At 41.7% G+C, this 22,712-nt stretch overlaps 1 protein-coding gene across 3 annotated transcripts in view; it reads left to right on the top strand.

Moving 5' to 3' along the window:
- Window positions 1-12,060: 12,060 nt before the first annotated feature.
- Window positions 12,061-22,712, top strand: part of ACOT12 (acyl-CoA thioesterase 12) — a 71,217-nt gene continuing 60,565 nt past the window's right edge. Inside the window, exons 1-2 of one of the 3 annotated variants that reach the window (XM_054489818.2) lie at window positions 12,061-12,287; window positions 20,466-20,535. In XM_054489818.2, the coding sequence (XP_054345793.1) occupies window positions 12,161-12,287; window positions 20,466-20,535 (197 nt within the window). In that variant the 5' untranslated portion in view covers window positions 12,061-12,160. Of the gene's footprint in view, window positions 12,288-20,465; window positions 20,536-22,712 lie in introns of those variants that run through there. The other 2 variants (XM_054489819.2, XM_063665458.1) reach the window with 2 other exon arrangements.

The following is a 22,712-nucleotide window of genomic DNA, read 5'->3' as shown; positions in this document are numbered from 1 at the left end:
GCTTCTACTGATAAATGTTAAGCATGTCATATTAGGTAGACATTTGATCATGGTAGATCTTGAGTTTGCTCACCTTTTTTATGCTACAGCCTTTTTATGCTATAATACCATAACAAATGTCTATTAACATTTTTTATATCAGCTTTAATGGAATATTATAAATGTGTAGTGACATTTTTAGTCAAATACATTTCAATATTTAATGTTTGGTAACAATAGGGGAAAGCAGGGAAGGAAGAGAGCATGCCCCTTCATCCTTAATTACTTTGCATGCAGGAAATATGGCTTGATTGTTTTATTGTCCACCTCTTCAATCAACAGTTCTTAAATACGGTGCATAGTAAATGTATCTAGGCTTCTAAGACTTGCACAAATCTGTAAACATAAGCAATATAAATCTATGTTAGCTTGCATGTTCACCCCATCTATTTTACCATTTATATGAACTTGATTCATCCAAACATGCCAGCACAGTATTTTTTCATCCAAACACATTTATCCCATTATTTCAACATCTGATGCAGGCGCTGGGGGTCATGGATTGGTGGAGAGGCTCTCATACCCAATTATAACTGATTAATTGTGTGGCTTTCAAAAATTGAAATAGCAGAAAATAATAATTGAGGAAAATAATTAAATCATAGTCCAACATATTTCAGAAACCTATGTATTTGATGGATTGCTTACAGTAATTAACAGCTTAGAGCTCTGAAATAAGACTTGCTTCTTTGCAAGGAGGCAAGTAAAATTGACCAGGGAGTATGCTGATTAAATACTGTGATTTCACTCTGTGTCCCAAGTGATTTACGTGTACATCAACGCAAAAGCTAAGACTGAAGAGTGAGGCAGAAGGTGACCAGGTTAGCAGGCTGGGCTGTGCCGCGGGGCAGCAGAATGAATGTATGCACATTGTTCTCTGGAGTGAGCCTTCCTTTCCCTGAAGCTGAGGGTCTGTGGGAGCCTAAAGGGCTCCATAAATCTCAGCACTAGTATATTCCCAGGGGATCATCGGCATCAGCATTAAGAGCTATGTTTAGCCTTTATGCCATACTGTATCTTTATTAATCCTCCAGATGCAAATACTGAAACAAAACATTAAAATGTGACTCACTCCAAACAGAAAGATGGAAATGTATTCCTACTAAGAAATATGTGTAACTTCTAGAAAAAGAAAAAAAAATCACAGAGATTTGTTTTCAACATATTATTTTTGCTTAAGATATATTTTTAGTCTTAAAAACTAAGAAATAAAAGGCCTTTTATTAGAAGCAGTGTAGTGTCACAGAATGACAAAGCACAGTATCGACAGACAGAAAACGTGGGTTCTAATCTTGCTTTCTCTACATAACTCTCAACTGGTTATTTAGGTTCTCAATAAAGTAGAATGATGAAATATGTCTTCTTAATGCTATCGTATTTTGTTAATATCTAACACTGTTGATATCAAGATGAGATCTTATAAGTAGCTGGAAAACTATCAGTGTAGGGAAAGAATCTGAAAAAAAATTGTTAATCTATTTTTCTGCTGATATGAGCAAGTTAAGGGGTCTAATTTACTATTTGTGAGTTCACTTTCCTTTGTTAATAGTCTATTCTCATTGAAATGCCAGAGAAATAGTCGAATAATGTCAATCTTTTCAGACAACTCCAGGATCCTAAAGAAAAAAGCAACTAAGAAATGATGACAGGAGTAATGTGAAAAAATGTGTCATCTGCCCAGTGGATTTATCCCGTTCACATACTGGCTAACAAGAATGTTTTTTATGAGAGGCTGAGGCAGGAGAATTGCTTGAACCCAGGAGGTGGAGGTTGCAGTGAGCCAGGATCATGCCACTGCACTCCAGCCTGAGCAACAGAGCAAGACTCTGTCTTAAAGGTTAAAAAGATTTTTTAATGCCTAGTCTACAGGACTTTTGTCCCCTTGATTCCATTCTGAGCTTTATTATGTCTAAGCTCTAAGACTCTGACCTAATGAGTTGCTAGTAGGTATTTCAAGAACAGAGGTATCAAAATATCAAAACATATTCATATGAACTCATTCTTGTGGAGATTATTTGCCATTCTTTTTCATTCCTTTGAAGAGAACTTTAAAGGTCCACTTAAAGGAAGAAAGCTACCGTAATAATACCGTTGATGTAGTATTGAAGTTTTAGTTCCTGAAATGTTTAGAATATGAATTTAGAAAAAGAAGAAAAAAGATGTCACAGATAAGTGAATTTCACAAAAATACCTTAATTAAAATGCCCAAAGCCGAATTATGGTTTAGCATCAAACGTCACAGAACCTGATTTATTTTGGAGGTAGAGAAAAAAAGAGGACAAGGAGGCAGTTGCCAGATCACGTAGGGCATTTCGGGAAAAAATCCTTTTAAAGTCATTTTATAAAATCCTCGTTAGTCTATGGTTCATTATAGACATTTTCCTTTAATTGGTGGGCAAGGACTTGAAAAGGTGAGGCTTGTTGGTGGCTGACCACCCTGCCTGATTTGAGGACACACTGATGAGTCTTCAGGTTTCTGCATCTTTAGCACAGTCATTTATAGCTCATATACATATATATGTACGTATGTGTACATATACACATACGTACATACGTATGTATATATACACACACGCATATATATTTTATATTTGAATTCAGTTTCAAATAGTTTTGTATTTTATATTAGGCATGTTTGGAGAATTATGACTACAACTAATATATATAAATTATTCGGAAACAGAAATATCTTTAAATTGGGTTTTCTTAATGAAGGCTCCTTAAAAAGAATAAAATTATATTCTTTATGTTTCACCATTCTATATAATAAACCTTTACCTGTTTCAATGGTACTTGTGTCTTGCAATTTTGGATACATTTTAGAATAAAGTTCCATTTTACAAAAAATATTTTGATAAACTATGCTGAATTTCTACAGTTAAAATTACCTAAAAACAACTCTTAAGGATAAAACAAATTTCAGATTAATTATGAAAATAAGAATGTGGTGGGGCATGGTGGCCTACACAAGCAATCCTAACACTTTAGGAGGCCAAGGTAGAAGAATTGCTTCAGCCCAGGAGTTCAAGACCAGCCTGGACAACACAGTGAGATCTCGTCTCTACAAAAACAATTTTAGAAATTAGCCTACATGGTACAAACATCATTTTGTTTGTATACTACCTATCTGAGATAAATGACTTGAAAATGCGATATCAGCTGGATCAGTCGTCTGATATGAGCTATAAACGTGCAGCACAAATGTCACTCAGAGACTGAAAAATGAGTAAAAATCAATAATTTCTTAGGAAAAAAAAGATGGCCTAGAATCTTGTTTAAAAACATTCTGGGGGTCTATCAGTTAGAAATATTTTGGTTACACTGACAGATCAAATTCAAATGCGCTTAGAGCAAAAAATGGGAGGGCATAGGGAACACTTACTTGTTCACATAACTGGAAAACTTCCAAGATCAGTTGGTTTCAGGTAAGGCTTGATCCAGCAGTTCAGCAGTATTACTAAGGACTTGCCTTTACCCATATTCTTCCCCATGCCTGAATGTCCAGGTAAGAGTCATTGGTCATTGTAAAGATTTGTCCAGCTTCCATTCTTCATTCCTAATCTGAGTTTGTTTTCCTTTTAGAGAATAACTCCCTAGTGTGTTTAATCTTAGTAAGAAGGTAATTATTCCAGGCACCAGTCTCATCTCTACTGAAAGGGAAAGAAACAGATTTCACCTCTCCCTTTGCCCTTCCCTTCCCTTCCCCATCCCTAAGTTTATGAGCAGACATATGACTTAAGCTTGGTCAGGTAGATGCTGTCTTCTGGACTTTGGATCTTGACAGAGTTCCATGGGATGGAAGGAACAGGGGCAGCCCTGCAGCATAGCCTTTGCTCCTCCCCACTGTCAAACCTGCTGTCCATATCTAATCAATCCTGGAAGTCCTACAAGCATTTCCCTTTGCTTAGGTTGCCTATGTCCTGCTGTTTGATTGATAGAGCAACAGAGCCTTTGCAGGAAAGCCCATGCAAAGGAGAGCCTCCCACCTTGTGTCCCCAGGGCACTAAGTATCATATCTTTTGATGTGCCCATATCGATAAACATTGTACTACTGATTTAGCAATCTGTGTTCCCCACCCTACTGAGCTCTCTAAAAACAGAGTACTTAGCTTATGCTTAGCCAAGTGTCTGGTCAATATTAGATATTTAGAAAAATCTGTGTGAATGAATGAATGAATAAATGAATTACTTTAGGGAGAAAGGACACGCTTGTATTAAACAGTTCTTAAATTTAAGTCATACATTATCAAGCACAAATAATATGGGCTCTTTACAAAGTATCGAACTGCCGTAAGGAACACTTTTAGGCTATTTTATGAGGACTTATTCTTTGAGGATCTATATACCTGTCAGGATGAATCTTGGTTCATCCCTGAAATTTAATCTGAAGGCTTCTTCAGTGCAGATTGCTCCCTATCTAATAGGGGATAAATATCCATTATGCCACCAGGAAATGCCTCTGACGTTTAGGTGCATGCCTCATTCTAACTGAAATGAAGGATCTCAATTCTCCCCAGTTTGCCTGGCCTGCAGCACCACTCCCAGGAGCCAAGCCCTGGCCTGGCAAATGACACCACATGTGTAGAAAGATACACTGGGTTTTGCAGGTGCGTCAGGACGCTCGGAGGAGGGGAGGGTAAGACGGTGACACGCACTCCTGCCACTCTTTCATTGAAGCCTGACCCCTGCACTGTGTGATCACATACCGGCTCAGCCTCCTGCAGGGGCACCCGCATTCCAGCCTGGCCCGGTGGGCACCCGGCACCTCCCAGGGGAGCAGGGCAGTGCCCCGAGAGTCGAGATGCTCCAGCAAGGGTGGGCATAAACCAGGGCTGGTCTTCCTCTACCCTTCTCCTTCCCTTCCCCTCTGAGTAACGTGTGTCTAGCCATTAGGTGAGACAGAGGATATGGGTGTGTGCCCAGAGCAGGACACTGCCCTGAGTCCAGTGGGGAGGTCAGGAGGGAGCCCCCTCAGGGCCAAGGGTGGCAGAGGAGCAGGGAGGTCGCTGTCATATGGGGGACTGACCAAAGAAGTCAATCCATTAAGCATCACAGAAGCCAGGTTTCTTGTCAGAAAACGGAGTTAAAAATATGGGGAGGGAGAAATCTAGAATTATCCCTACAGGTGGAGTTGGAATCTGACCCGCCCATCTGAACTGGTGGTTTTCTAGGTGGATGGTGTGTTCATTTCCTACGGCTGCTGTAACAAATTGCCACAAACTGCGGGGCTTAAGGCAGAAATTGATTCTCCCACAGTTCCGGAGCCCAGATGTGGGAACTGAAGGTGTTGGCAGGGCCGTAATCCCCAAAAGCTCTAGGGGAGAATTCCTTCCCCGCCCCTTTCAGCTTCTAGTGGCTCCACAACACTGAGTCCTCACATGGTGACCTCGAGAGAAAGGAAAAAAAAAAAAAAGGCAAAGAGGGCCTACCTAGATAGTACTCTCCAGCCCTGTTACAAGGGCACTCACTAATCCACTCATGTGGGCGGAGCCATCGGGACTTATCACTTCCCAAAAGGTCCCGCATCTTAAAACTATCACATTGGGTCTTAGGTTCCAACAGATGAATTTTGGAGGGACACATACATTCAAACCATAGCAGGCTCTGAGGATTCATGTCAACTTCCTCATTTTGATGGTGTGTTATGGTTCAGTAGGAGAAAGTCTTGCTTATAGGAAATTCACACCAAAGTACTTGGGGCTAAGCATCAGGTTGGCAACTTACTTTCAAGTGGATCAGAGAAAAATATGTTCTTTGTACAGGACTTCCAAATTTTCTGTAAGTTGGTGATTGTTTTAAAAAACAGACCCAACTCAGCACTGATCTTAAGTCTAGTAGACAGTCAACAGCAGGTTATAATTTGAGGAGCTACATACAGCCATCAGCCAGTTTCCATACATGCTTATCATTCCATTTCATCCTCATTAGAATAGTCGACATTATTTTGTAGCCATTTCCCATGTTATCTTTAAACTATGAATCTATAAACTTCCAAGGACCAATTTATTTTACTCACCAGCATTTATCCAATGACCAGAACAGTCCTTGCGACAAAGTAGGCACTCAATAAGTATGTGCTGATTGAATGAATGAAGGTGACTTGAAATAGAGGCACCAGCATGGTCTTTGGAGCTAGAACTGGGCACCACTCCCATCTCCCACTTCCCATGTGTCCTCTGCACCACATGCATCAACTTCCTAGCCCAGCTGAACAAGAGCCAGACTTTCTAGATTTGAATCCTGACTCTACTACTTCCTAGTTATGTGGTCTTGGGCAAGTTCCATCAGTTTCCTCATCTATAAAATGGGAATTGTAGTAGTTTGTATACTTCATAGGGATGTGTGGCATGTTGTAAGTGCTTATGAATTATCTGGGCTTGATTTCCCAGCTCTTTAAGGAGAATATTGCTTGCAAGGTTGTTGTGAGACTTGACCCTCCATAAATAGCGGTTATCATGATTCCATTTGATAATACTTTCTATGATCTAATTACAACTTTATGAAGTAGGGAAAGCATCCCTATTTTGTTTAAAAAAAAAAAACTAATGTGTAAATTGAGTGATACATTCAAGTTCAACACTAGCAAGGAGAGGATCTAACTCAGACACAAACACATCTCTCCAGACCCAAGACTGTGACCCTTTCCCCCACATCACAAATTCCTTTACAGGTCTGAAAAGGCCCCCTGTTAAACTGAAGATGTTCTTGGGAAGGACTGCACTGTAAGCTTTACTCCTTTAAAGAAAGACACCATACGGCAGTAGTTTTTAACATACTGTGCAGCAGAAGCACACGGAAAAATTGTTAAAAACAGATTATTGGCCGGGTGCGGTGGCTCACGCCTGTAATCCCAGCACTTTGGGAAGCCAAGGCGGGTGGATCACAATGTCAGGAGTTCAAGACCAGCCTGACCAACATGATGAAACCCCATCTCTACTAAAAATACAAAAATTAGAATGGCATGGTGGCATGTGCCTGTAATCCCAGCTACTGAGGAGGCTGAGGCAGGAGAATCGCTTGAACCCAGGTGGCGGAGGTTGCAGTGAGCTGAGATTACGCCATTGCACTTCGGCCTGGCCAACAGAGTGAGACTCCATGTCAAAAAAAAAAAAAAAAAAAGTTATTGGCCCCACCCCCGGAATTTCGGATTCAGTAAGTATGGGTTGACTTGGAAAATCTTGAGAACCACTCCCCTAAGAGGAAGTAGCTGAAAGCAGGCTTAGAAAGCAGGAAATGGTGTGGGCAGGAGACAGGAGAGATCTGGGGAAAGCCAGGGAGGCAGGAAGGGGCAGCTTTAAGAGCCAGCCAGAGAAGAGAGGGCTCTGCCAGATAGAAGAAAAAGCACCAGGTCAGGCTCTAGCTCAATCTCAGTCTTTGGCGAATCACCTTTTCTGAGATAAAAAAGAGTAATTCTTTTAAAAACAAGCTACCACAGTTCACCCTATACTAAATAATTTGAGTACCCCTGTAACTGTTTCAAAAATCGAATTAATGGCTGGGTGCGGTGGCTCACACCTGTAATCCCAGCACTTTGGGAGGCTGAGGCGAGAGGATCATGAGGTCAGGCGTTCGAGACCCACCTAGCAACATAGTGAAACCCTGTCTACTAAAAATACAAAAAATTAGCTGGGTGTGGTGGCGGACACCTGTAATCCCAACTACTCAAGCAGGAGAATTGCTTGAACCTAGGAGGCGGAGGTTGCAGTGAACGGAGATCGCGCCACTGCACTCCAGCCTGTGCGCCAGTGTGAGACTCCGTCTCAAAAAAAAAAAAAAAAAAAAATTTAAAACTTCCAAAAAAAACTCCAGGGCCCAGATAGTTTCACTGGAGAATTCTATCAAAAGTGTAAAGAACACCAAATCTATACAGTCTTTTTCAGAACACACAGTGGGGGAACATTTCCCGATTCATTTTATGAACCCTGACACCAAAACCAGATGAAGACAGTTTTAAAGAAAGAAAACTGGAGACCTACATGTCCCAAAAATACGGACATAGAAATCCTTATTAAAATATTAGTAAATAGAAATCTGCAATATATAGAAAGAATTGCATACCATGAGCAAGTGGGATGCAGTATTTGAAAACAATGTACTCCAACATATTCACAGGCAGTGGTGGTGACCGCAAAGGGACTCCACTGAGCAGTAATCAATGGCCTGGGATGAAAGTGGGGCCAAAAAAATCTGCGGAAGCAGAAAAATTGGATTCTATATACATGGCTGTTGTTCAAACAAAATAAAGTTCTGTACTCCACACAAATGTGGTGACTGTTAGGTTCTACACCTAATGCTTGACAGAAAGAAGGGGCCACCGGAAGTGCAGGGACAAACAGGAGCAAGGTTATCTTGAGGCTCCAGGTGCTAAGAGGGACAGTCCAAGCAGAAAACCCATTTCCCAAAGTCACTGCCATCCCTAGAGCAGGGTGCAGAGGCAGAGAAGGACAAGAGACCCTCCAGTCAAGAAGTTGGCAGCCAAAAGCTAAGAAAACCCATCCTGGAATTTTTGCTTAGGGGCTCTGAGTTTAAACTTTGAACCACATCCTTATAAATTTGTATTTGAATTTGAAAACACTGACCTGACACCTCTTAAAACCTATACGAAATGTGGAGATAGAGTTTGATGGCTAATCAAGTTCATCTCTGTATGAAATACTTGAACTAGCAAACCCTCTGTCCGGGCCATATCTCCCACAATGGAAAGGCTCCCGGCTGCCTCTGCTGTTCAGGACAGTAAGGATTTTGGCTCTCTGCCTTGCCCACATGGCCACAGCACTCACCATTCTGAGTCCTAGTCCAAGCTGACAGCGTCTTCCTGTCCTACTGAGATAAAGCTCCAGCTGAAAGCTTGCTCTTGCTCTGAAATCTGCAGAAGTCCTGGGGAGTTCATCTCCTGGGACCAGCCCTTAGTCAACGAAGGATGCCAGTCAGAGGATAAAAACCCCAGCATTCGTGCCAGTGGGAGGGATGGCTGGGGCTGCTCTTCACAAACTGTAACGCGCGCATGCATCACCTAGGAATCTTAATAAAATTTAGACTCTAATTCAGTAGGTCTGAGTTGGAGCCTGAAATTCTGCATTTATAATTCTTTTTCTTTTTCTTTTTTTTTTTTTTTTTGAGACAGGGTCCACTCTGTCACTCAGGCTGAAGTGCAGTGGCCCAATCACGGCTCACTGCAGCCTCGACCTCCTGGGCTCAAGCGATCCTCCCACCTCAGCCTCCCAAGTAGCTGGGACCACAGGCATATGCTACCTTTCCCGGCTAATTTTTTTTTATAGAGAGACAAGGTCTCTCTGTATTACTCAGGCTGGTCTCAAACTCCTAGGATGAAGTGATCCTCCTGCCTCAGCCTCCCAAAGTGCTGGGATTACAAGCATGAGCCAACACTCCCGGCCTGAGATTCTGCATTTCTAAGAGGATCCCAGGTGAGGCTGAGGCTGCTTACCTGGGGACTACACTTTGATGCCCCTACCAGTGCTTTCTGGAATTTCCTCCCAAATAACCTGCCTGCTCTCAAATTCTTGTCAGAGGCTCTGTTTCTGGAGAAAGCATTTTTTTTCTACCTCTCTACTTATATTCCAGGCTCCTTGTTCTTAGTTTTCACAAAGCCCAGCCACTACCTTATAATGTGACCCAAGGAAATCACTTCATTTCCTCATCTCTAGAATAAGAGTTTAGACTGTCCAGTTCCCCTTCCCACTCCAGCATTTTAAAGATTTTCTCGTTATGCTAGTGATTATGGAACTTCCCACACTTTTTTGGATCAGCTTTCCTGCTCCTTTGTACAAACTTTTAAAATCAGGCTGGCTTCACATTCTGCTCATCTTCAAAAAATGTCTCTAAACACAAATGAAACTCGAAGACCTTTTATTCAAGCATAATAGTAAAAATCCTTGACATCAGAGAGAAACGGAGATAACAAATGTTCATGCATACAGATGACATTTTCATTGTAAAAGGAAGAAAGGGACCATTCAGAAAAACACAAGAATAGTAGTTCTAGGACGAGGCTATTAAAATGAAAATTAGTATGAAACCAACAAAAGATATGAAACCATAATCTGAAGACATCTAAACAGGAGATAATAAAGATAAGAAAACACAACAGTGAATTTGTGTACCATGTCTGCTTTTTAAGCAACATCTCTAGACAAACATACAAACATACACATGCTGTCCCCTTCAAGAAAATCATTTTGAAAACCTACCCTCTTACACTTATGCTTAAACTTAAAAGAATTTTTGAAATTTCTTATTCTTCTTCTTTTTCTTTTTGTTTCTTTTTTTTTTTTTGAGACTCGGCTCACTGCAACCTCTGCCTTTTTGGCTCAAGTGATCCTCCTGCCTCAGCCTCCCGAGTAGCTGGGACCACAGGCACACACCACCACGCCCAACTAATTCTTGTATTTTTGGTAGAGAGAGGGTTTCACCATGTTGCTCAGGCTGGTCTTGAACTCCTGAGCTCAAGCAATTTACCTAACCTCAGCGTCCCAAAGTGCTGGGATTATAGGCATGAGCCACCGCACCTGGCCTGAAATTTATTTAGTTTATAAGAAACCAAGTATACAAGCATATACATAATTCAATATCACCACTTTAGTCACCACTTTTTACCCAAAATAATACAACCCAGCCTAAATGCAAATTTTATTTCCAGTAATTTAATAAACTTCCCAAATATTAATACAGTTCACTCATGTAACTGTCAGCTATTGCTGCGTAACAGACAACCCCCAAAATCACAGTGGCACACAACAATAAGTAGTTATGTCTCATTCAAGAGTGTTCATGTCTGCTGGGTTGCTCTGCTTCAGGCTGTGAGTCCTCAGGCTGGCTGAGATGCCTCTGCAATACGTGAATTCAGTCTGGTACCTAGATGCTAATAGGCAGCTACTTGACCTAATGGCAGAGGTCAGATGTTCCTGAGAACAGAAACACAGGGTGCTTCTAAAGGCAAGACTGGTGGTACGCTGCTATCTCTCCACGTTCCATACTAAAGCAAGCCACATGGCCAAGTCCAAGGTCAATAAATGGCTCTCACAGAGTTATTGGTAGATGGAGTGAATATATGATGAATAATCTATCAATTGCTAAATTATGATTTCTCAATACAGAAGTCATTAAAAAGAAGGCATTTTCCAAGGAGGAGTGCCAAAAGCAATGTGAGCAATGACGTTATCATTGAAATAAGTGTATAGCTACATAATGGGACCATCTTGGATGCACAAGTTTTTGTTTGTTTTTAGAAGTTATTTTAATGCCTTTTATATAAGTCAAACTTCATGCTTGCCTCAGTGAAAGCATTCAATTCCTATTTATGATTGGATTGTCCTGAAACCTATACACAGAGGCTCCTAAAAGCTATCAAGTCAACATTTCCTTATTTCTCCACTTTCATTTAAAAAAAACATCTTTTAAAAAAGAAAGAAAAATACCAGAATCTCCATTCTGATGTCGCCATGCTGAGGCTTGGCAAGCCAAAAATATAAGGATGAAAAGGCACCACCAATTCGTGAGAGTCGGCTAGGCTTCTTGGAGCTATTCCGGACAGTCAGGAGCCCTGGGTTCCAGCCAGGTGATCCGGGTCGCTTAGCGGCTCCTATCACCTCAGCTGCTTGCTCCACTTCTCCGGATTTCCTGTTCTCCATCGTAAATGTGCTCCCTGGCGCAGCCTCCCCTGACAGTCAGACATCCACCAATCCATTACATGCTGGAGGTTTTCTGGAGACACTGTTTCCCTACTGAGGACTGCTTTGTACAGTCACTGATAGCAGCTCTAGACAGTGTAACAGCTTTTTTATGTCAAAAGCTGTTCCTCGCGCTCCGGCTCTCGGGGAGCCGCCTTCCAGATCTGTCTACCCGGGAGCCCCCCTCCCTGCGCACTTCCCAGACTTCTCCTGAGACCCGAGAGCGCTGGTTTTCCCCCACTCGCGATAGTCCTGGGGTGACACTGCGGGCCCCCTCACTCGCAGCTCCCACCACCCGGCGGCCGGAGGGCCAGGGGCTCGCGGCCCGGGCGGGCGGCGCCAGCGCCCTTTGGAGCTGGGCGGGGAGAGCGGGGCGGGCGGAGCGGGGATGGCGGGGTGTCGAGGGCCGCAGGCGTAGCGCTCTCGCCCTGGCCATGGAGCGGCCGGCGCCCGGCGAGGTTCTTATGAGCCAGGCCATCCAGCCGGCGCACGCCACTGCCCGCGGCGAGCTGAGCGCGGGGCAGCTGCTCAAGTGGATCGACACCACCGCCTGCCTGGCGGGTAGGCGGGCGCCCGGGCTGCGGGGAGGCGCGGGACCGGGGCTGCGGGAGCGGCGGCGGCTGGGGGTTGGGGGGCGGATAGGAAGGCTAGGAAGGTACTTGTGGAGAGCTGAGCCCCGCGCAGCCAGGGATAGGGGTGTTGCGACAGTGCGCCCGCGCTGGGCATGGCCGAGACCGGCGGTTCCCAAATGTATGGCTCTCAGGACTCCTTCATTCCAGTAAACAAGTGAAGAGCCCAGAGAGCTTCTGCGGGGTTTTTTGTTTGTTTGTCTGTTGTTGTTGTTGTTGTTGAGCTCTCTCCCAGGCTGGAGAGCGTGGCGCCATCAGAGCTCGCTGCAGCCTCGACCTACTGAGCTAAAGCGATCCTCCCACCTCAGCCTCCAGAGTAACTAGGACCACAGACGCACGCCACCAGGCCCAGCTGATTTTGGGAGTTTTGTTTTGTTTTGCTTTTGTAGAGATGGGGTCTCACTATGTTGCCCAGGCTGGTCTCAAACTCCTGGACTCAAGTGATCCTGAAGTGTTGGGAGGCCCCAGCCTCCCAAAGTGTTGGGATTACAGGCATGAGCCACTGCAACCAGGCAGCTTTTGTTTATGTAGGCTATTTATATCATATTTACCGTAATGGAAATTTAAAATTTTTAATTATTTTTAAAAAAGAAATGGACTACATTGTTAGCATAACATTTTTAATTAAAAAATAACTATTTTCCACAAGAACAGAAGTGTAGCGAGAGGAGTGGTGATAAAGGTTACATCCTGGCGAGTCTCATACCTGCTTCTGCATTCACCCTGCTGCTACCACACCCTTATGTAGTCTCTGGAAAACTCCACTGTGTTCTTGTGACAGAATGACAGTAAAAATGGCAAAAACATTTATTAAGGACTGAATTATGTCCCCCACACCACCCACCGAAATTTATACACTGAAGTCCTAACCCCTGGTGTGACTTTACTTGGAGTGAAGAATTAAGGCTAATGAGGTCATAAGAGTGGAATCCTGGTCCCATACAATTAATGTCCTTATAAGAAGAGACACTGGAGAGCTTCTCTGCCATGTGAGCCCACAGCAGGAAGACAGCCACCCACAGGCCAGGAAGAGAGCCCTCGCTAGGACCTACAATGGGCAAGCACCTCGATCTGGAACTTCCCTGCCTCCACGATTGTGAGAAATCAATGACTCGTTTAAGCCTTTTTTTTTTTTTTTAACAGGATTTGAGATTGGTTATATGAAGTTAACAATGGAAACATGAACACAAAATTAATCCACACATAGGAAAAAGAAATAATACATAAACCACTGAGGTTGCTAATAATAATGATGTCTGTTTCCAAGGCAACTGAATACATTACGAGACCATTGAAGTGACTTTTAGTTACCTTGCTTAGTGCCTCTGTCTTGTGATGGAGAAACAATGGCCCACCTGCAGTTGTCATCATTTCTATGACCTGACATCTTTGGAAACCATGGAAAGATCCAACTGACAATCAATTACTCTATACCTTAATAGTTACATTACTATTAGTAGTATAATATTAATAACTGATAATGTTACTAATATTAAGAAAACCTGTATGATAAAGTTGGTTTGGGCAACATGAATAATGCCTGTGTTAAACACTTTATGGTGGCCTGAGGCACCACATAAGCAGGGGATGTTATTTAGCCAAGATGTAACTGAATCTGTGTAGTAATACAAAACTGATTTCTCTGGGATTTTCTCAGAGTTTTTTACAGGCCAGCATTATCTCTTTAACCACATTACTGCAATCCCAGTCATGGCCCCAAGGCATTGCTATGACCCCTAGGCACTGCTGGATTCCAAAATGTCTTCTCAATATTTAAAGAAAGATGAAATATTCTCACTATCCTTACTTCTGTCAGTGGCCCCATTGTTTTTCCAGTCCCTTAAGTCTAAAGGCTTGAAGCCATCTGAGTAATCCTCTATCTCACACGACCATGTATTATTTTGGAACATCTCACACACACAGTTTTCTCTTTGTGAATCTTTTCCAGGGTTTCCTGTCTCCGGAGTGGCGCCCAACTCATCTAGTTGAGCAAGTCAAAAGTCTAGGAGTCATCCTTGATATCTCTCTCTCCACCTTACTTCTCCCTTCACATACTCTATGCATGGAGCAAGTCCTATCAGTGTTACCCCCTAAAGGAATCTCTGAAATCCAACCACTTTGCTGCACCCCTGATGCGACCATCTACTCCAAGCTATCATCATCTTTCATGCAGACTTCAGCAGTGATTTCCAAACTGATCTCCATTCATTCTGGTCTCCTCTCCACACTGCTTCTAAAGTAATCTTTGAAGACGCTAATCTGATCATGTCATATGTTTTGTTCATTTTTCTCTTTCTTTTCTTCACCAAGGGCTTTAAGGATTTTTCTAAGATGTTCAAGTGCTTCCTACTAAAAAATCTCCCACAGATAATAATTATAAACTCTGGGCAAAACACTAAATAAAAGAGACTTAAGGCAGGTGAAAAGTGAACAAAAGTAGGCTTAGAACACTTGAAAGTTAACACACGAAAGAACAAAATGGTGTTGGCTTTTTCTGTGTTTGTTTTATAAACGACTTGAAGCCTGAAAGAAAATGCCAGTCTTCTCCCAGCTATAGTTCTGATGGAAAACCCACAGGCTTGCTGGTTTGAAGAGCCCAAAGACAGGGTTTGGGAAAAGCACAGCTACTGAATGAAATACAAAAGGGAAAATTCCAGAAAGGAAAGAGCCAGAGAGATAGAGCCCTAAAATCTATCTATAATCTTTGCCCAGATATCTGGCAAATCTTGAATCATGTATACATAGGACAGACTCCAAACCTCCGGTTGAGGCCAAAAGAACTGAAAATAGTTGTGCCCATCTCTAGGTAGACAGATTATAGTTTCCGTTTGGTCAGGTTAACTGCTGGCTTTAAAAAACAAAACCAAAAACAAAACCAACACTTTTCAGAGAAACACAGTTTCTACAATGGATCACTCACAATGGCTAGGATATTATCCAAAATTACTTGAAATACAAAGGGAAACATGATTCATTCTTAAGAGAAAAGACAATCAATGGAGATTCATGCCTAGGTGACCCTGATGCTGGAATTAAGCTTCAAGGATTTTAAAGCAGCTAGTATAACTGTGCTCCATAATATAATGAAAAATATGATAATAAAGATTGCTGTAATCCCAGCACTTTGGGAGGCTGAGGCAGGTGGATCACTTGAGGTCAGGAGTTCGAGACCAGCCTGGTCAACATGATGAAACCCTGTCTCTACTAAAAATACAAAAATTAGCCAGGCGTGGTGGCAGGCACTTGTAATCCTAGGTACTTGGGAGGCTGAGGCAGGAGAATCACTTGAATCTGGGAGGTGGAGATTGCAGTGAGCCGAGATTGTACCACTGCACTCCAGCCAGGGCAAAAGAGTGAGACTCCATCTCAAAAGAAAAAGAAAAAGAAGAAAAAGATTGAAAAGGCAGTACATTTTTGCAGAGTAATAGAAACTATTTTTTAAAAGCCAAATGGTAATTCCAGAACTGAAAAATACAGTGTCTAAAATAACAAATTCAATGGCTAGGCTTAACAGCAGAATGGACATGGCTGAGAAAAGAGTTAGTAAATGCAAAAATACATCAGTAGAAATTATCCAATCTAAGAACAGAAAAAAATGAATTTTAAAAATAAACAAAGTGTGGCCAGGTACAATGGCTCATGCCTGTAATCCTGGCACTTTGGGAGGCTCAGGTAGAAGAATGGTTTGAGCCCAGGAACTCAAGACCAGCCTGGGCAACATAGAGATCCTGTCTCTACCAAAAAAAAGAAAATGTTAAAATTAGCCAGGCATGGTAGCATGTACCTGTAGTCCCAGCTACTCGGGAGGCTGAGGTGTGAGGATGACTTGAGCCTGGGGGGTCGAGGCTGCAGTGAGCCATGATTGCACCACTGTACTCCAGCCTGGGTAACAGAGCAAGACCCTGTCTCAAAAAAAAAAAAAAAAAAAAAAAAAAAACCATAAATAAGGTATCAGAGATTTGTGGAAAAATAAAACATAAACATAATTAGAGTTCCAAATATGGTGAAAGACATACAATTACAGATTCAAGGTCATAGAACACCAAGAAAAACTAATACAGTCTGGGCACGGTGGCTCACACCTGTAATCTCAGCACTTTGGGAGGCCGAGGCAGGCAAATCACCTGAGGTCAGAAGTTCAAGACCAGTCTGGCCAACATGGTGAAACCCCATTTTACTAAAAATACAAAAATTAGCTGGGCATGGTGGCACATGCCTGTAATCCCAGCTACTCAGGAGGCTGAGCAGGAGAATCCCTTGAACCCAGGAGGCAGAGGTTGCAGTGAGCCAAGATTGTGCCACCACGCTCCAGCCTGGACGACAGAGCAAGACTCTGTCACCAACTTAAAAAAAAAAAAAAAAAAAAAGAAAGAAAAGCTAATACAAAGAATACATCCAGGCATATCATAGTCAAACTATGAGAAGAGAAAATCTTGAATGCAGCCAGACCGAAGCACCGTATATAGGAGAACAACGATTAGAATTACCACTGACCTCATCAGAAACAGTGGAGACCAGAAGGCAGTGCAACATTATCTTGAAGAATAATAATTACAAAAACTTTCAACCAAGAGCTTCAAGGCCCTGTGCGTAGCCCGTCCTCAGCCTTCACTCCAGCCTCATCTCACCCACTCTGCCTCCTACTCTCTGCATTGTAGTCACCAGGACCTTTGTAGTCACTGTTCCCTCTGCTCAGCAGGCTCTCCCCTCCTCTGCCCTCAAGCCTTCCTGGACACCCCACCTAGTGTATTATCTTAGTTACTGACTCTCATAAAATCCCTGTTTTCTTCAAAGCACTTAGTGCATTTTGTCATTATATATCCATATTAGTCCATTTTCATGCTGCTGATAAAGACATACCTGAGACTGGGTAATTTGTAAAGAAAAAGAGGTTTAAGGGACTCATAGTTCCACGTGGGTGGGGAAGCCTCACAATCATGGTGGAAGGTGAAAGGCACTTCTTACATGGTGGCGGCAGGAGAGAAAATGAGAACCAAGCAGAAGGGGTTTCCCCTTATAAAACCATCACATCTCATGAGGCTTATTCACTATCATGAGAATAGCACAGGAAAGACCTGCCCCCATGATTCAATTATATCTCCCACCGGTTCCTTCCCACAACATGTGGGAATTATGGGAGCTACAATTCAAGATGAGGTTTGGGTGGGGACACAGCAAAACCATATCAATATCCATTTAATTAACCTCTGGCTCATCCACTAGACTCCATGGGAGCAGAGGTCCTGGCTATTTCCCATTGCCAGCACGTTAACACAGAGGCTGCCTTGCATAACACAGGTGCTCAATCAATATCTGCTGAAGGACGGAAGGAATGAAGGAAGGTTACCACTATTTTTTCAGTCATCATTTCATACCTACTTACAATCACTTAGCTTCTCTTAGTTCTCCCAGGAAATCAGAAACAGCTTTACAGTTTTCCACTTCTGCTGGTACACTGTATGAAGGGCAATCAAAATCAAGAACCGGAACAAGCCAGTCCTGTGAGTTCATGTCATCTAACTGACACTTGTTTAAAAACACAGCATGCATGTAATGACATGTGAAGCCAGGACCCTATGTTGGTCCCCATATTTTTTTTCCTTTTAGTTTAATGACCCTTGAAAATCAATGGTATAAATCATGATTATCGAGCTTCTGAAACCCATATTTAGCCACGTCCTTCTCTGGGAATGTTCTCTGGTTTGTCTAACCTACTCTTTCCTGAAAGTTCCTATTGCTTCTATAGTCAAAATCACTATTTGGAACAATGCATTTAATCTTTCTAAGCCTAAATTTTCTTATTTATAAAAGGGAGCTAATAATAGTACCAACTTCATGTAATTGACATGCTTAAATGACTAGCCCAGTGCCTGATCAATAATAAATGCTTAATATAAAGTAACTGTCATGATTTTATTACTTTCTGATCCTTTAAGAAACCTAGTATAGTGCTATATATACAGAATAGATACCCAATATAAACAATAAAAGTTTAATTTTTTTACTGGTTACTGCATTTTAGTTATCATTTAAGTCATTCAGAATTGATAACTCAGCCAGGCGTGGTGGCTCATGCCTGTAATTCCAGTGCTTTGAGGGGCCAAGGCAGGAGGATCACTTGAGTCCAGGAGTTTGAGACCAGCTTGGGCAAAATCATGAGACTGTGTCTCTACAAAAAATATTTTAAACAATGTTTTAAAAGTTAGTTAGCTGGCATATGCCTATAGTCCTAGCTAATCAGGAGGCTGAGGCAAGATCACTTGAGCCCAGGAGTTCAAGGCTGGAGTGAGTTATGATCGTGCCACTGCACTCCAGCCTGGGTGATAGAGACCTCATCTCTTAAAAAAAAACAAGATACTCAAGATACTCATGTTGGTATACATTATAACACTTTATTACTAAGAATTAATAACCTCAACATCCCATTGCCTCATGTCAAGTAACTGGAACGAATGTTTATTAAGTATTCTTTAATCAATGATTTAAGCATATATTTGCAAGGTTTCAGTAGTTCCCTGGAAAACGTAAGCTCTAAAAGTGTACTGACTATGGCTGGATCTCTAAGTGCCACAGAGTGGACTGCTTAAAAGATAGAGCTCATGCCTGTAATCCCAGCACTTTGGGAGGCTGAGGCAGGCAGATCATGAGGTCAGGAGTTTGAGACCATCCTGGCTAACATGGTGAAACCCTGTTTCTACTAAAAACAAAAAAAATTAGCTGGGCCTGGTGGTGCACACCTGTAGTCCCAGCTACTTGGGAGGCTGAGGCAGGAGAATCGCTTGAACCTGGGAGGCAGAGGTTGCAATGAGCCAAGAGCACACAATTGCACTCCAGCCTGGGTGACAGAGTGAGACTCCATCTGAAAAAAAAAAAAAAAAAAGAACTCGTCCAACTCAGTGTCTGGAAATCAGCAAGAACTTAACAAATGTTTGGTGCATTGAATTAAATTGAGTCCACCTTGAGCATTCCTAGAGTCCGATTCTTCCATTTTCCCTTTCTTTCCCTGAACTAGTTGGACAGTTCCAAGGACAGTTCCTTCCAAGGACAGTTCCTTCCAACTAGTAACATTTGAATGTCCAATTTTCTGCAAAATTAGATCCTAGACAGGAATGTGTTAAATACGTGCCCAGTGGAGTATCTCTCATGTCTTCTTACCTAGGACTATCAATTAATACATATGTAGTTATAATGATCCAGTACACACAAGCAAGACAAATTCAGTATAATTCACTCTTTTTTCTTAATCATGTGGCACCAGGACTGAAGTCTCCAAAACTAAAAATGAGGTCAAAAGTTCTTATAAAGCCAATATAATCTGTTTGGCTTTCAATTGATTGTTTCTCAAAATCAAATCTGGCAGAAGCGCATGTCAAAATCTTCCCCACAGAGTATAAATTCTGGTGTTTTTTATGTAAAGCAAAACCAACAATAAAAAAAAAAATATGAGCAAATTACATGCAGACATAGAACATAGAAATAACCAAGCTTCTTCCTGAATTCTCCCACCCTACTCAATACTCCTCCTTCAAGGTAATTAATGTATACTGAATTTGACATAAATTTGGTAATAATAAAATAAATATTGACTAAATATCTACTGTGTGCCCATCTCTCTTTCTGTGATACCCAGAGAAGATCCTCTTTGATTTGGGATGACTCGGGGTTTCCCATACCGCTCAAGTGCTTACGGTGGTTAAATCATTTAAACAGATTCTGCTACTGGTTATGTAGGCCAGTGGCTACACCTGTGATGCTTTGATTTTAAAACAAGAAGGATAGTACCTGATAAAATATTTAAAGTCAGCACCAACTTACTAAAATTGCTATTTCAATAGCTAGATTTGCAGGATATTGGTATTAAATTTCAAATACAAGATCATGTAAGTTAAAAATTAGGATAAAGTACAGTAATTACCATACAGTAGAAACATAACTCACAGAGCAAAGGTTGTATGGAGCCAGTTGATCCAGAAAGTGTGGGCACAGTGGTGCTATAATGAATGAGGGATGGGTGACTAAAATCAATGCACTTACATTTCATTCCTTTCCCTTATACTGAAATATTCTCATATCACCACTAAAGCAGCACATTTTTATGTATTTTTTGAAGCTGAGAAACATGCTGGAGTTTCCTGCGTTACAGCCTCAGTGGATGACATACAGTTTGAGGAGACAGCTAGGTAAGTGACATTGCTCCATGGCTCCTTTCTCCTGGGTTTGTCGGTTCTCTGGGACATATATTGGTGGCACCTGAGCTTATTCATGCAGAGGTAGTGATCTTGTTTCTTAATAAAATAAATAACATGTGACCCAATTTAAGTAAGTAAAAAAATAATCATAGGGCCTACTTATAAGAAACACTCTTAAGTGTAACTTCACAGTCTTAATTTTGTGGAGAAATAGCTCTCAGCCTTAGATGCATTGTGGCATAAGGCATAACAGCCAAACAGACTTTCTATAAGCTCCTTTTTTTAATTGTCTCACTCTGCTGCCCAGACTGGATTGCAGTGGTGTGATCTCGGCTCACTGCAACCTATTCCTCCTGGGCTCAAGTGATCCTCCTGCCTCAGCCTCCCAAGTAGCTGGGACTACAGGCACATGCCACCATGCCCACCTGGCTAATTTTTTTTGTATTTTTGTTGTTTTTTTTTTTTTTTTTTTGTAGAGATGGGGTTTCATCATCTTGTCCAGGCTGATCTCGAACTCCTGGGCTCAAGCGGTCCACCCACTGTCTTCCCAAGGTGCTGGGATTACAGGAGTGAGCCACCATGCCCGGCCACTATAAGCTAATTATTAACATCCCCTTCCTGTACTAGAAGAATAATTAACGATAATAAGTATCTTTATAATGGTGAATTTCATCAGGTTGTTAGGTAAACACTAATTCATCTGAGTGGAGAGAGTAAATTATGAAAAACATTTTATGTGTGAAAGCTCTTAACCATCCCTTATTGTAGAAAATTTCAAGATACACAAACATTTCAAACACACATATTTAGGTTGGTAATTGAGAAAACTGCGATTACTTTTGCACCAGCCTATAAAACAAGAGAGGATAGTACAGTGTATCCCAAGGACCCTTCACCCCTAGCTATAGCAATTATCAACTCACAGACACTCTTGCTTTATCAATACCTCTCTACACTTCCCCATATGCCTGGATTGTTTTGAGGAAAACCCCAAGCATCATCTGTAAATATTTCAGTCTATACAGTCATTCATCACTTAATGACGGGATATGTTCTGAGAAATGCATCATTAACGACTTCATCCTTGTATGAACATCATAGAGTGTACTTACACAAACCTCAACAGTACAGCCTCTTACACACCTAGGCTATGTGGTATAGCCTATTGCTCCTAGGCTACAAACCTGTGCAGCCTGTTACTGTACTGAAAACTGTAGGCAATTGTAATACCATGGTGACTATTTGTGTAACTAAACATAGTTAAACATTAAAAAGATACAGTAAAATACAGTATAAAATATTTTAAAAATGGTACACCTGGCTGGGCGCGGTGGCTCACGCCTGTAATCCCAGCACTTTGGGAGGCCGAGGGGGGTGGATCACCTGAGGTCAGGAGTTCAAAACCAGCCTGGCCAACATGAAACCCCATCTATTTTGTACTAAAAGTACAAAAATTAGCCAGGTGTGATGACGGGCACTTATAATCCCAGCTACTCAGGAGGCTGAGGCAGGAGAATAGCCTGAAACCGGGAGGTGGAGGTCACACTGAGCCAAGATTGCGCCAATACACTCCAGCCTGGGTGACAAGAGCAAGACTCCATCTCGAAAAAAAAAAAAAAAAGTACACCTGTGTGGGGCACTTACCATGAATGGAGCTTGGAAGACTGGAATTTGCTCTGCAGGAGTCAGTGAGTGGAGTGCTGAGCAAATGTGAAGGCCCCAGACATTAGTGTATACTACCATAGACTTTATAAATACCTCACACTTAGGCTACACCAAATTTATAAAAATATTTTTCTTTCTTTAATTATAAGTTGACCTTAGATTATTGTAACTTTTTTACTTTATAAACTTAAAAAAACTTTTTGATTCTTTTGTAATAATACTGAGCTTAAAACACAAGCCTTTTATAGAGCTGAACAAAAATATTTTTCTTTATGTCCTTACCTTATTCTATAAGCTATTTTCTATTTTTAAAATTTGTTTTTTTGGTTTTTTTTTACCTTTTAAACTTTTTTATTAAAAACAATGACACAAACACATACATTACCTTAGACCTACACAGGGTCGGGATCACCAATATCACTGTTCTGCTTCCACATCCTGTCTCACTAGAAGGTCTTACGGGATTTATTAAACCAGGATTCAGTATAGGTGATAGGTCTCTT

This window comes from Pongo pygmaeus, chromosome 4 (genome assembly GCF_028885625.2).
Source record: "Pongo pygmaeus isolate AG05252 chromosome 4, NHGRI_mPonPyg2-v2.0_pri, whole genome shotgun sequence".
Taxonomy (NCBI): domain Eukaryota; kingdom Metazoa; phylum Chordata; class Mammalia; order Primates; family Hominidae; genus Pongo; species Pongo pygmaeus.
The sequence above is the reverse complement of the archived record's forward strand: the minus strand, read 5'-3'. Positions and strand labels throughout refer to the sequence as shown.